The sequence below is a fragment of the Megalops cyprinoides genome, chromosome 5, assembly GCF_013368585.1.
Source record: "Megalops cyprinoides isolate fMegCyp1 chromosome 5, fMegCyp1.pri, whole genome shotgun sequence".
In the NCBI taxonomy this organism is placed as follows: Eukaryota; Metazoa; Chordata; class Actinopteri; order Elopiformes; family Megalopidae; genus Megalops; species Megalops cyprinoides.
The window spans coordinates 11,844,624-11,859,303 of NC_050587.1; the positions used below are offsets into that span (position 1 = coordinate 11,844,624).

A 14,680-nucleotide genomic window follows, 5' to 3' on the forward strand; every position below is an offset into this window, starting at 1 on the left:
ACAGAGGGCAGGGCTTTGTCATGGCTAAGCCGGATGCAATCCCTTTGTCCCAAAACTGGCCCCACCTGAACTAGGAAACTGAGTGGTCCTCGCAGCTTTGACAGCAAGAGAGAGGGTGAATGATATTTCCAGAACATGCCAGGAAACAAATTTAGCTTTTCATTTGACGTGTTTTCCCTTTTAGTGAAGAGAGGGGATTTGTAATGTTTTTAATTTGGATTACAACCTTATCTGTCTTCAGAGCATTAAATTGCAGAATTTATTCCTCACAAAGGTCCTCCTAAATTCTGGGGAAAGAACACGCAGTACCTGAAAGTGTGATTAAGTGTGTAAATCCATGCACAATAGTTCATTTTTATTGCTGCAGGGGTGTTGCAAAGGTAAAGAGGTAAGATTCATGCCAACAAATTCAAATGAGACATTTAAAAGTATACTTTCCAATGTCCACACCCTATGGATCCTACAATAAGCATTGAATTTTACAACTATTTTATATAGGTTAAAGCTATACTGTGCCACACCCCCCAATTAATCCTGCATATTAGTATAAAAAGTATATAGTAAGCAGATCCCTTATAGGGATTGCAATTTAGTATGAAATATACTTCAACCACAGGTTTCACTATTCTGCATTTCCAGTATCCAGGTCACTAGAATTTCTGTGTCTGTGCTCATGCAGTCCTGGTTCACAGTTGTTGTTAGGGTTGGGGACTGAGCACAGGACTGGATGTCATTTCAAACCAAGTCCCCTTTGTGGAGGTGGCTGAACGTTATCCAGGTCTTGAATTTACTAATGGCGTCTGTGTTATCTTATCCAGTGATTAAATGAATGAGGCTCAACAGAAGAAGGAGCTACTCTCAATCCATTAGTCATGTAGATAATAGGCCTATGTTCCATACAATACCTCTCATCTGTATCTACCACACGCTACATCCCTTAAAGAGCCCGAGATGAAAAGGGGGGTCAAGAAATTTGCAAAGGTAATTCATACCCTGCAAGTTTCAAATGCTATAGTAAAATTTATTAGAAGAAAATTGTTTTGCTTAGGTAATCTTCCCTAAATAGCTATCAATAACTAAAGGACTATCCAAAGGAAATTTATCTTCATTTCAAAGAGCACTTCTCTTTTTTAAGGTTCATTTGAGAATGAAAGGATTTCACATCAAATGGATTTAATTTTTTTTTTAACTGAACGCATTTGGTTCAACATTAAACATTTGCTGCACAGACCATTATAAGATTTAAAAGTTCATTTCATGACAAACCTTTTTTGTCAGAAAATGCAATGCACCAACATTTGAATTAGAAGCATTTTTTTCAAAACATTAAATTCAAAACTGATTTATTTTTTTCCTCTTTTACATACCTGAAAAATAAATCGTGGAGTTTAAACTTCGAAAATAATAAAACAAACAAAGCTGGGGACATTAATCTAGCCTGAGAGGATGAAGAGCCGAATGTCATACCGAGTCTGGCCTTTTCAGCTCTGATCAGCTGTATTTCTGTCAGAGTATCCGTTCCTCGCCTTGAGTCCCTGAGAGCAGCTTTTTCAGCAACGAGTGTGATGCTCCTCCGAGGCTCACAGGCCGGGGAAACCAAACCCACGCCTGGCCTCCAGGACTTACGTAAGTCTCCTCATGAGAGCTAAAGGTGCATGACACTGCATCGAGCTTCCTGCGGTTAAGTGCAGTTTATAGAGAGCATCGTGATGTGTGAAAGTTTCTAAACAGTTTGTTTTTAGAGGAAGGGAAACTGTGGTCCAGGTTGCTAACTGTGCCCATTTGCCCATTTGTGTATAGAATTGGATCACTGAATCATATTTTTTGGGCAAGCTGAATCGAATCAAACATCTGAATGGTCAATGGGTATGTAGAGTAGATGCCTGTATTCCCTGCTGGCTATGTGGTCATTCTTCAGCCGTGGAAACCCTTAAGTTGCATTGTGGTGTTACCTCACTAGTGTGTTTTCCTTCTCACCACAGTTAATAAACAACATTGATGGGTAGCAGACTCTTTCACAATGATCTAAAAAAAGTAATGAAAGTTCATTATCTTGTTATATTGCCATTTATATTAGAAATGTCATTGTTAAGAAGTCCACTGCTACAGTCTAGCTTATTTGAGATCCTTTCCAGCTATAAAGTACTACATCTAAAATGAATTAATATTTATTCCCTCTTTTGACCTTCTAGTATTGTTGAATTTGAAATGTCGGTCAGCTATAATTAAAAAAAATGGCCACCATAGCAACATGAACAGACAAATGAACAAAATGCTAACAGTGAGTTTTCTGTCTTCATCAGAAACCACAGATTATTCACATACAATTAAAATATATTAGGTTTATTTTATCAAATGATTGTAGAACAGTCTCTATGAAGCAACCATGAGGGAATATAACTAATATTTATGTAAACAATCATAATAGCTCTTCTGAAATTTCCCATGAATGCCCTTGGTAGCAGTTAAATTACTGATAAATATTTTAGCTAACTGTGATGAAAGCTAGAGACATCAATATTGTTACAAACTTAATTAAGATGAAACTACTTTGTAATTTATCTCAGGTAATCCCTATGCAACCAGTGAGTATTTAAATGGTAAAATCTTCACTGTTAAAACTTTTCCTGGTAAATCAAAGGTAAATAGTGTACTGTAAAAGGTACAGCCCAATCATTTTAATGAGGATAGAAGCTGTCCTCATGCAATGATTGATGCTCAGAGGATTGCTGTAACTACTGTGCCACTCTCAGTCCTCCAGTTGGCCGGACTGATACTAAGGTAAACAACGCCGTGAGACGAAGGCGTCTCCGTTCCCTGAATTTGTGGCCGGTTTTGTCTGACTGCGTTCTGAGAATCTGGGTAGCCTCTTACACCCGGCACCGTTCACTCGCTGTGACCCCCGCGCTCTCCCGGAGCCTGTCTCGACACACTCCACAGCTCAGTCACACTTCAACAGCTCTCCTACATCTCGGTTACAGCTTTCTCTGGCATGCACTCTGGACCAGAGGAGGAATAACACTGTCACCATGGTGCTCCTGGAATGAATGCTCTGAACAAAATGGACATGTCTCAAATGACATCTCTATCAGCACAGAATTAGGTTTTACTGACATTCATGCAGGAGGTAGGTGTATATGTTGGGCCTCTTTGATTATAAACTGAAATGAGAGCTTGTTATCTCTTAGTAATAACCAGCACACTGGATGATAATATAGAAAAAAAATGAATTTCAGTTCAATAACACTGAGTTATTATAATGCAATAACACTGAGTTATTGAGAAATGCTTTCATAGAAATGTCAGCACTGAAATCACAATGAAAAATATAAATAATAAAAAAAAAAACATTAGGGGCCAAAAAATGTCAATTTCTTTGAAAAGTTACACCAATACAACATGGCCTGAGAATGGCTACCACACAGCTTAGTATGAAACAAAGTTTATTTTCTTTTTATGGACAAGGTTTGTTACAGAGTCGGTGGACTGTATATAGAGATCCCATATACCTCTTGAAACTTTTGTTTTTAATTTGGAAAGACAAGAAAGTTCTTTTGGGCAGCTCTTCACCAGAATACTGGTGGAGAGTAGAATTATGTGGAGAACCTACAAGGGGTGGGGAGGAGAATGATGATACTGAGAAGCAGTGACATTTGCACCTCAAGTGTTATGACATGGAGCAGTTTTGTGTGCTTGTGTATCACGGAGATGCTCAGACCAGAGGGTGAAAAGCGAGGAGTGCGGTCTTGGGGCCAGCATTTAAAATCAGCGCTGGAGGGGGGCAATTTCCTGGTCCTCTCTCATCCATCCAAAATGAGCGACCAGGGGCACTTGACCTCCCTTTCAGCTCTGACGGAGAGGGAGGCAAGAGACTCATGACAGGAAAAGTAATGCAATCTGTTATGCCCCCCCCCCTCTTATATAAGGGCCTGTGTGATCTGTGAGTCCCAGCCAATATACAAACAGCAGCTCAAAACACATCTGTTAAGTAGACTTCTAGGCAGAATAAAATTTAAAATGTGGGGTCAATGAATAAAATATTAGTCTCTATATTCTGGCTCTATTCAAATATGCCCTTTACAACTAAGCATATGGGATCATGTAAAGTGACTCCATGGCCTTGATTATCACACATGTTCCGCATTAGAGAATAAATTTTTGATTATATACACCATACTGTATGTTTGTCTGCATTAATCTATTTTTTTACATGGAACTCACTGACAGCCATTTAATTTCTGTTCTGCATGGCTGAAGGCGTAGTTATTGTAAAAAAGATTAAAAGAATGCTTCAAAAGGGTACAATATTCTTCGCTTGCCTGTTTTTTTTTTTCTTCAAATCAGGGCACTGAGAACTTTGGAGAGAAGTTGTCAAAGTCTCCCGATAAAAAGATTAGCTGCACTGGCCCATAGCATTCCTGCATCCTTTGCCTTTTTCCTGCGTGCCCCACGGCTCGCAAAGGAGTCAGGCAGTCCATCTAAATGAAGACAAATCTAAGCCATTTCCACCATCATGGTTGATAACAAACTCTAAACAAACATCGCGCCACCTTTAATGGATTTTCGCTCCAGTTGGGCATCGGACTGACGCATCATCAATTTCCCAAAAGATCAAGGGAATCTGAGATCAGAAAATGTTTTCCTCATTTCAAAATTGCACTGCAGAGACTTGTGATTCATCTATACTTCAGGCATGCCTTGATACATCAGATGGCAAAGCGTTGAGAGATGGCAAAGCGTCCTTTTTTTTTTTTTTAAATGTCACACCATGCTGCTCAAAGGCAATCAGGCATGTGAGGATAAAAAAAAAAAACTGGGCAACTGTATTCAAATCCACAATGTCTGAATTATGTAAGACATCATGCAGTTAAGCATAAGTATGTGTTATATGAAGAAGCAGTTACTCACTATACCCACATTACTGAACTGAAAACGCATGTTATGCTGGTCTGTTGATGTCAAGGCATAACAGGGTGATCTTAAGTCGATAACTCACTATAGATCCTCTGCAATTACAATTACACTGTATTTGAAATATGTGGTGCAACACATTTGATGTAGCACTATGCTGAAGGAATTATTGACAGCTGATTCATCTTTAAGCCTTAATACTAAACCCATCCAACATGCTGTATGAGGTGTACAGCTGTGGGCTTCAGCAAGTTTTCTTATAAATATACAAAGACAGTCACTTATTCCAGCTGTCCAAATATTTTTGGAGGAATATTGTGAAGGGAAAACATCCGCAGGCTCTGAAACCAAAGCAACCACATTTGCATGAAAAAATGTATCACTTTAAAATACATTATACGCTAACTGGACATTAATGGCAGACCATTATTCATGGCATTTGATAAATGTTCTGGCACCGCCAGTAGCTGAGAAGTGATAACTAGGTTACGAATGTGTACACCTAAATGCCCAGAGAGGACAAACTAGATGACATATGGCCACAAAGATATAAGCTGATTTTAACATTGTGAGAATGTTTTTCATTTACGCCGATACTGCTGATGAGTGTAGCAGCCTGGCACAAATATGTGAAGCTGTTTGTGTAGAATGCAAGTAAACAGCAAAGAAGCACCATCAAACAATGATCGGCAGTTTTAAAAATAGAAAAAAATGCTCCATGCCGTGGAGTTGTTGCTACCGGCCCAGTGCAAACACTTTCATGAATAATGGAGTGCTCTAGAAACAAGCTTGATGCCGAATGCTGATTTCTTTCCATGATGCCTCATGACTGGGTCTTCAGACACTGGACCCAAAGTCGATGGCCGAAATCAAAAAGTGCTCCCTAAATTAATGCCGGTTACGTAATTGCGGACAGCACTTTCTCGTGTTACCTAATGCAATGCTAAGCTCAAGTGCTAAGACAAATATGCAATAAACTGAAGAGATTTGCTCGTGTCCATTAAAGTGCATCATCTGAGCTCATTCATGGTTTGAAAGTCTGATCTTTGTTGCGGAAAAAAAAAATTGGGCCCGCAAAATGATTTTTCTGCGATGATGAGCAATAAAGATTACCGTTAAGAGTATTTGGGGTAAAAACCGTCTTAACATTAAAATAAGCTTGTACAACTAGCTGTACTTTGTAAGGCAAATCTCCATTCATTTACAAAGCTGTTTCACCTTTTGTTCCGTTGCTGAAGTAAGGCCCATGATTGATCCTAAAAGCTTGTAGCACATTAAACGTGCGGCCTTATTCTTGAGTGCATAAATGTGGGGTTTAGGGAAACCCTAGGAAACGAAAGCCAATGTTCCATTGTTTTAGCTGATAGATCAGAGTGGCTTGCTATGAATTAAGGCTGTACTCTGGAGCACTTTGTGCACAAACATTATGACCTTGAAGAGCTTCTACTTGTGTACTACATGAATTATGCACAAAGCTACGTGGAATTTAAATGGTTTATTATCTCACGTTTTGGAGCTACATTTCCCTCGTGCAGGTTAGGTGACAATGACACAGGGCTGCGAAGGTGTCTCCTTCCATTCTGGTGCCGGAACGCAAGTGGAACATCCTTTTCTAACTGCAGAACATGATCGGTTTGCCACGCAGAGGCATGGCAAAGCACCATGGGAGTGAAACTATGACATTTACACTCTCACAGCAAATGAGCCCTCCGATAGGCATTGCAGTAATTAGGACTCCTACGAGCATGAGCTGTGGTTTGAACATCATTACTTGGCACTGCCTGAAATGTATACAAAATAACCAAGACTCAGCAAACAGTGACATCCTCTGCTCTGTGAATGACTAATTCAGCTGATGGTTAATTTTTAATTTTTAGTAAAGTTCACCAAAGTGTGGCGCAATGAGCAAAATATCCTCATCACCAGAACGCCATAGCATTTTTTGTTTGTTCTAGTCATACATTTAATTTCACTCATCTAGCATACAACACTGCATGAATACAAAAAGATATCCATCAATGTGCATGCTTGTCCACAAAAGTGACATATAATTATACTTTGACCTGGATGAATTTAAAAGAATGCTGTGGCCATTTTGGAACACATCATTACATAAATGATACATTTTCTGCTTAATACCAATAATAATAATATCAACATCATCCGTCATCGCCGCCCAATGGTGGAATGAACTCCCCGCCCCCCTGAGAACAACCCCTTCAATCCAACCCTTCAGACATGGTCTAAAGACACACCTCTTCAGACTCTACCTGGACTGACACCCTTGCCATTTTGACCTTGTTAACCTAAGATTCTTGGCATGTACTTGTAGCTCTATCTCTCACCTTGTATTTGTAGCACGTTTTACCTAAGTAGCATAGTGGTGCTTCTTCGTCCCTTGATTGCATTTGATATATGTATCCCTAGATCAGATTAGCTCTGTCTCGCTACACTGACCTTGTGCTCAGCTTCAGCACTGCATCTGCTTTGTATGACATGTACACATCTTGCTCTTGTGCCTGTGCCTGTTTGCCCACTATATGCACTTTTGTATGTCGCGTTGGATAAAAACGTCTGCTAAATGAATAAATGTAAATGTAATAATGTAAAAAATTTAATAATAATATAAATATTCATATCAATAATAATAACCTATCTCAATATCAAGTTTGAGAAGCGTGTTGACCTTTTCATGCAGTAAAATAGTTAAGCTGCAGTCATTTTTTAGATTTTCCAAGTAGTACCTTCTAGCTTCTAGCTAATCACACATCGTCCAACATCACATTGGATGATGCATTCTGTTGACACACCCACCTCTGTCATTTCCTGCTTGGATTTGGATTTAGAGTATTACAATTTGGTTTCAACAAGATTTTTTTTCCCCAAAAATGGACAACAGTAAGATTAAATGTTCTGGATCAAAATCTGCAGATTAGGATTATTTGATACAGTATCTGCATGAGCTCAAGTGTTGAACTGTAAATGTACAGGATGTCCTTGAAACCTGTGAGTTATGCCAGGCTCTAAAGACAACTTATGTGTATACACACTGTAGAAACTAAACCAATCAAACACACATTGTCACATTATTTATAGGAAGGCTCTTTAAATGCACTATGACCAGACAATGTGATAAGTCCTTAAATTTATTCGGAACTTTTTTTTTGGAATATTGACACAATCTTTTTCTCATGTTTTCTTGTTTACATTTTTTATATTTCTCTGTGGGGAAAAAAAACTATGAATTTACACATTTATTTATTTAGGATTTCAATGGCAATTTGATAATCTTGGCACATATGGCTGAGAAATGTATTTAATCTACACAAATGAATAATTGTGGGTCTTTCTCTGGAGGAACAGTCAAACAAATGCAACAAACTCATATACAAAATGTACATTTGATGCTGAAGATGAACTGTAGGGATACTGAACCATCAAAACTCATCAAATGCTTTCCCTCAGTGTAGTAAAGTCTATGGTGCTAAATTTCTGTATCTTTCACCGGACAACAGGCAGCAATTCTGTGCAGTAAATACCACTAAATACTTGGACACACAACATTAGACTAGAACTGTAAAATGTAAAAGGAAAAAAACAAACGAACACCATGAAAAATTTACAATACTTACAACCATACCGTTTAGCGACACCCAGCAATCTGGCGGGAAATCTTGGAGGAGTGGTACCAGGAACTGGAGACAACCGTCCCAGTGGCAAAGAAGAAGCATCATTCCAATGAGATTAAATATTCTTACCACAGCGCTGGCCAGGTCATACGTCATATGGAAAATCTGTCAAGAGAAAACAAGTACAAAAAGGGTCCATCAGTCTGAAAAGCCAGAATGACATCCAAAGGTCACACCTTTAATTATACAGTATCAGAAGTGCTTTTCTTGTTAATTACACATCATTTATGTTTCTGTATATCCTTGTTTCATAGGCAGAGGAGGTTTCCTCTGGCCCTGAAGCTGTTTTATGAAACTGTGTTCCTAAGTTTTGCCTTTAAATGTGAATGGATCCCTTTATTGCTTTTCAAAAATACAAACCAGAACCTTTTGAAGGAACTTGTTTTATTTTTATTTTTTTTCAGCACACATGCAAGACCACACACACATTTTGACATTAATACCCCCTTTCCATTGCAGAGCTCTACCAAGGCTGGCTAGTTCAGGTTCTAGGTGGTTTCCATTTGTGTGTGTGTGTGTGTGTGTGTGTGTGTGTGTGTGTGTGTAAAATGCTGACCCATGTTCAGGGAAGCCCTCTAGCATTACTGGCTTACAAGCAAGCTGTGCACTCAGAATTGGCAAGCTGTGTAGCTATGCTGCTTCCCTCTGCAGTAAAAACTGCCTGAGGTGAACAGGGAATGGAGAAAGAAACACACCACCATTGCCTTCCACAAACAGACCAGAGGTAGATGGAAAGCTGTAACCCACATCAGCTAGTTTTTACTCCAACTCATCTTATCTTAGTTCCACCTCAACAGTTTGACAAAGGACATCAGAGTTAAAAACATCTTAACTATTAAAAATGAAAATTTACAAATACTTTACAATACTTTACTGCCAACTTGTGTACTGCCCATTTCAAATGTAACTTGAAATCTTTTTATAACGACTTTCAAGACAGACTATATTACCTGTTTTTACTCATCAGGCCTAAGTCGACCAATCAGAGGCACAGTTCCAAGCTAAACACACCAATCAAGAACCTGACAACTTGACACTGACCACACATCATTTTATCATTGCTAATTGCTTAGTCCTCACAACCATGCGCTGCTGTGCTGATCCATGCACAAATGGCTAAAAATGCATCCACCAGCTGGTCATTCTGCTTGCTTGGATTTGGGTTGTTTTTGTGCAATAAGCAAAACTGACATTCTCTAAAATGGAGCTAAATTTATCTCATCGAAAATGGGACAGGGGAAGTTTTGAACCAGTGATTCAAAGGTGCGACTATAGCTAACAATTTTCTGATAATTATACTTACTTATATTTTTCTTACCATTTCCAAAAGGAAGCATAGCAACTTTAACATTCAATGTTAAGTTCATAAAAAACATTCATAAAAAACTTAGTGGCATGAAAATTTGACAACTCTGAGTGTTTTCACCAACAGCATTTCAAGTAAAACCACAATTTGTTGTGCTGTGCAGTGTTAGGTTTAACTCAGAGATGGAATTGCTTTCTATGAAAGGCAGTAGAACAATTGATGAACAGTTATAGAAGGAGCTGAAGGGGACTGAAAGAGGATATTGATCGTGGAGCATAATTAATCAAGGGAATATTATAATTAAATGCAGGCCACAGTGTAAAGTGTACTGGTCTGAATAAAAGGGTTTTAGTGGCACTGGCTTTCACAAAGAACAGCTCATCATGTCTCTGTGAGCATGGTGATAATTCACTGACCTTCATTTCTATAAAAATCCTATTCGTTTTCCTGGCTGGTTATTGCCTGACCCATTTTGGGCAAAGCTTGATTCTTTGTAAAATATGGATTTATTTATTTATTTATTTTTATTTTTATTTTGGAAAATGTGAATTGGGCATTATTGCATGATGAGCCAGTTATCATCCAGTTCTGAATCCTAATGTAAGTCGTCTCTTTCTCTACTTCCCAATTACGGTGTTATCTGAAGCTTGAGGTAATTGTTATCTATTTTTAAGGTGACAGGATTGCTCTCTCTATAAACTGCTTAAATCAGTAATGCATGAATTTAATAGCATTTTAATAGGCTCTTATGGTATGGTGCAGCGCACAGCAATGACGGATTAAGAAGTTAATTTTATGCTCAACAAAATCCACCGTCAGAGAGAAGTGGTGACCTTTTGTTTCAGGGCAACTTTAAAATTACGTCTCCGTTATTGCAGAAACTTCTTCCACCAGCTTCATGGCTAAAAAACAAATTCTGGAAGTAGAGATGGAATTAGAGATTCTGCCAGAGGAGCAGTTTTCTACTGGGCAAAAATTGAGGTGTGTAAAATTCTTAAAATTACATGGTTTCACAGTAATTTTGTTACAGTAATTTGTGGTAGTGTATTTTTGGGATATGTCTTCAATAATGTTTCCCCATACCATGTATCTATCTATAAATCTCGCTGTCTATCTATCTGTCACTCGCATGCAGGATATATAAAATTGTACTACCAGATATAAGGGTTATATTTGAACAGGAAAACCTAACCAAATGAGAGCTATTCCCCATTCCTCTATCCTAGAGCAGCCCGATGTACAAATACAGCCTCTAGGTATCAGCCATAGCCAGTCACAAGGGACACCACCTCAATCCATATGTGTACTACTCAGGCTGACACTCTAAGCCACTGAAACCGTTTGAGGTTAGCCAAGGGCTCTTTAATTATACAAGAAAAAAATAAAGCAATGATAAGACAAATTTATGTATGCACCCTGTATCTTAACATGAAGGAAAAGATGGCGCCATGCCCACTGAGTTCCTATGCTGCGACTCCTTGTATATGGGGTGAGCTTGCATTCATTCACATTCCAGTTTATCTGGAGAATTGATCAAGGGGGCAGGCACTCAAATATTGCCACTCCCGTGAGTAACCTTTCCCATTGGCACACCTTTGAGGCCCCCCATTAACTTTAATACATGTAAAAGCACTCATAGTGCACTGATATCCCCTTGACAAGACACGGCACAACTGTATTAAGGTATCTAGGCATTGTAGTGTACAATCAAATGAATGTCAAATGTTGAGCAACTATAGGCTAATGATGCAATGCTATGTAATGCTGGAACTACATTTACACAGTTATACTGTTTGAGTGTGTGTGTGTGTGTGTATGTCTGTGTGTGTGTGTGTGTGTGTGTGTGCGTGTGTTTGAGAGAGAGAGAGAGAGAGAGAAAGAGAGAGAGTATGAGAGAGTTTGATAGAAAAAAAAGATGGTTCTGGAAAGACAGATGGGCAGAAAATTGTGACGCAAAAAAGGGAGGATAGAGATGCACAAAACAAGAAGGGGTATACAGACAGCAGAGTCGAACCACAAGAATGCTAAGAACGGCTGCAGGGCTTTCCCGGATACTCAGAATCAATTAGCGCCTAACTCTTTACTTTGCAATAATTATTTTTCCCAATTTTTGCAATTTTGCTGGATAATCTTATGCTTGTCTGAGCTTACATTCCCGTTAAAGCTCATCTGCTTCTTGTGGTCACAGCTTAATTCCAACACGGCCGCCGGAAAAGGCTGCCAACATCTCTCGCGGTGACCTCACAGAACCTGTCAATCAAGCGTAATCTTGCAGATAATTTATGGGTATATGTTTTCATTCTAAGCCTGCATTTAGGACAGGGACTTCGGGGGTTGACACCGGCTGAACCTGACAGTTGATTGGAACTTGTGGCGGGCCAAAGACCCTGGGCAGGAGGACAGAGGAGACAGGAGAGTAGTAGGTCCATTAATCTATGGAGAGGTGCAGTTTAGGAGAGTCTAACATTAGCATCTGGCTCAAAGGACTGTGTCCCTGGGTTCTCACCGGACATGCCCGGTGCCTCTGTATTGCGCCAGCTGCACTGCACCCTGATCCTGCACACCAGCGCAGTCCATGAGAGCAGAGCGCGCATTTCTGCAGGATAACGGAAAAAAAACGGCAAACAAACGGCGCATAACCTCATTTGAATTGCTAATATTTAACACCGCTCCGGAATCCGAAAACGGAAAAGAGGCTCTGACAGCTTGTCTGAGCGTTCTTCTTCAACGACGCGTAATTGAAAACACGACAACATAAGCAAAAAAGACGGAGAGGGAGAGGCGCGCAGAGCGGCGGAGAGCGCTGTTCTATTTTGAGTCGAAAGCAGCACCGTCACTCCGCGAGTTTCTCCGGGTCTGAGCAACCTTGATGCGCACCTGTGTATCCTCAAAGGACGCGCCATCTGATAAAGCAGCACAGAGGCTCACTTCCTTGGCTGTGTTTCCATCCTTTCCCTTTCCATCAAAACTTAATACTTTCATGTATTTGAACTGGGAGACAAAATAGATCAGATGCAGTGTCTGATATATTAAGAAATTTGCACTCACAGATACATCTGATGAACATGCTGTGGAACATAAACAAGCGCTAATTACAGACCGCAGCATTATCACAGGAAGTGTGATGTCATTTGTAAACATTTTATATAATGGAGACTGTACAGTTCTTATGCCAGAAGGCAGTCCACCATGTCACAGATGAAAGAGGTTTAGAGTGACACTTGGGAGAATGCAGAGATCGAAAAAAAATGCTTCATTTAATGAGCAAGCATCCAGATTTTTGACACATGATTAAAGACGTTTGCGCAGATGTTTAAGTAACTTTCTATCAAATGTCAACACACTTTCTCCCTTAAAAGGGGCGTCGAGGGATTTTTCTCATGGATGTTAGTGAAATAATGCATGGCCTAAGTATCTGCTCTCTAATCCTGACCAGACCATAGCAAAATGACATCACAAACTATTTCAAATGAGGAATGTTGCACTGCTTGCCCCAAATTTGTGTACAAATTCCTGATAATCCTTAATTAACAAGTTTATTATCCATGACCCTGGACTGAACACACTGCAGAAAATTTCTGTGAGGCTGCATTAATGAGACCAACATGACAAGAGAAATGTCTACTGAGAAATTACCCAGAGACCGATGCTGCTGTGAAGGTACAGACATCAGAAGGAACTTATGCTGTTACATCTCATTACTCTGCAGAAAGTTTGAATCTGAAGCCATTGCGTTCTGTCGCCTCAGCAAAGCAGCTCAGCTATTGTTAGCTCCTCAATTCACCCGTCTAGATGCAGACACAACCGGAAAGACACCAGGATTAATCTGGTGGGGGACATTTAGGGGTCATAGTTCAGTCCAAATTTCTAATCCCACCATGGCACATCGGACAGTTTATCTAATAAATGTGCCTCTTTGCACTCAAGGACCATTCTACCATCAACAACTAGACACAACACAGACCAAAACAGTCATGAACATGTGATGCTCTGTGGAGACCCCCAACCACTGACCAGTATAACTTTTGTTCCTTTTTGTTTACCCTTTATTCCCCTTTTAATTATGGAAATGAGGCAACAAATGACCTCCAGTAAAGGTTATTAGGGATTGGTAAATGCTTAAATTTAAAGGGATTAAATCCATTCCTGGCTCTTACGAGTAAAGATGACAAACTGTTTCCAGGAAATTTCTCCAGCCTGAAATTTCCTTGTTAAATCCCTTTAACGGTATATACATTTTTATCATTTTGATATTATTCTGTGCCTCACAGTGAGCAAGACAATGTTCATGAGGAGGTAAAACAATTTAAAAAAAAATCTATCTTGTATTGGGAAATTAATTTAGATGTATCAGACATAACACTTGCTTATTTTTTAAATCAAGAATAAGTACAAAGTGCAATGCATTTTAATTGAACTTAGCAGAAAATTTTGCCAGCTGTTCAACTTGCTGACTACAAATGTTTTTTTTTTTCCCCAGTGCCCATTTTTGCACAGCCTAACTAAATATGTTACATACAATTAATCTGAAAAGTGGATTTACAGTCCGGTACTTTCAGCACAGGCTTGTGAATGTAAGTGAAAATACCATCTGTTGCAAGAACATTGCAAGATCACATGAAAACTCACGAATGCTTGTGTCAGTGGCCCTTTCAGTAAGAGCAGATGTAAATGTTTAACACTTCATATTTGCTGACTAGTAAGTTTAGCTATTGTCAAGTTGCCACCTTGAAACAGACCATTTTGCCACTTCTCTGTTCAACCAGTGTTTCTC

General features: G+C 39.3%; 1 protein-coding gene across 1 annotated transcript in view; it reads right to left on the reverse strand.

Annotated features, from left to right (window-relative positions):
* LOC118778017 (potassium/sodium hyperpolarization-activated cyclic nucleotide-gated channel 1) overlaps window positions 1-14,680 on the reverse strand; it is an 82,420-nt gene that overhangs the window by 36,314 nt on the left and 31,426 nt on the right. Inside the window, exon 3 of the mRNA XM_036529322.1 lies at window positions 8,544-8,705. Within this exon, the coding sequence (XP_036385215.1) occupies window positions 8,544-8,705 (162 nt within the window). The remainder of the gene's footprint in view (window positions 1-8,543; window positions 8,706-14,680) is intronic.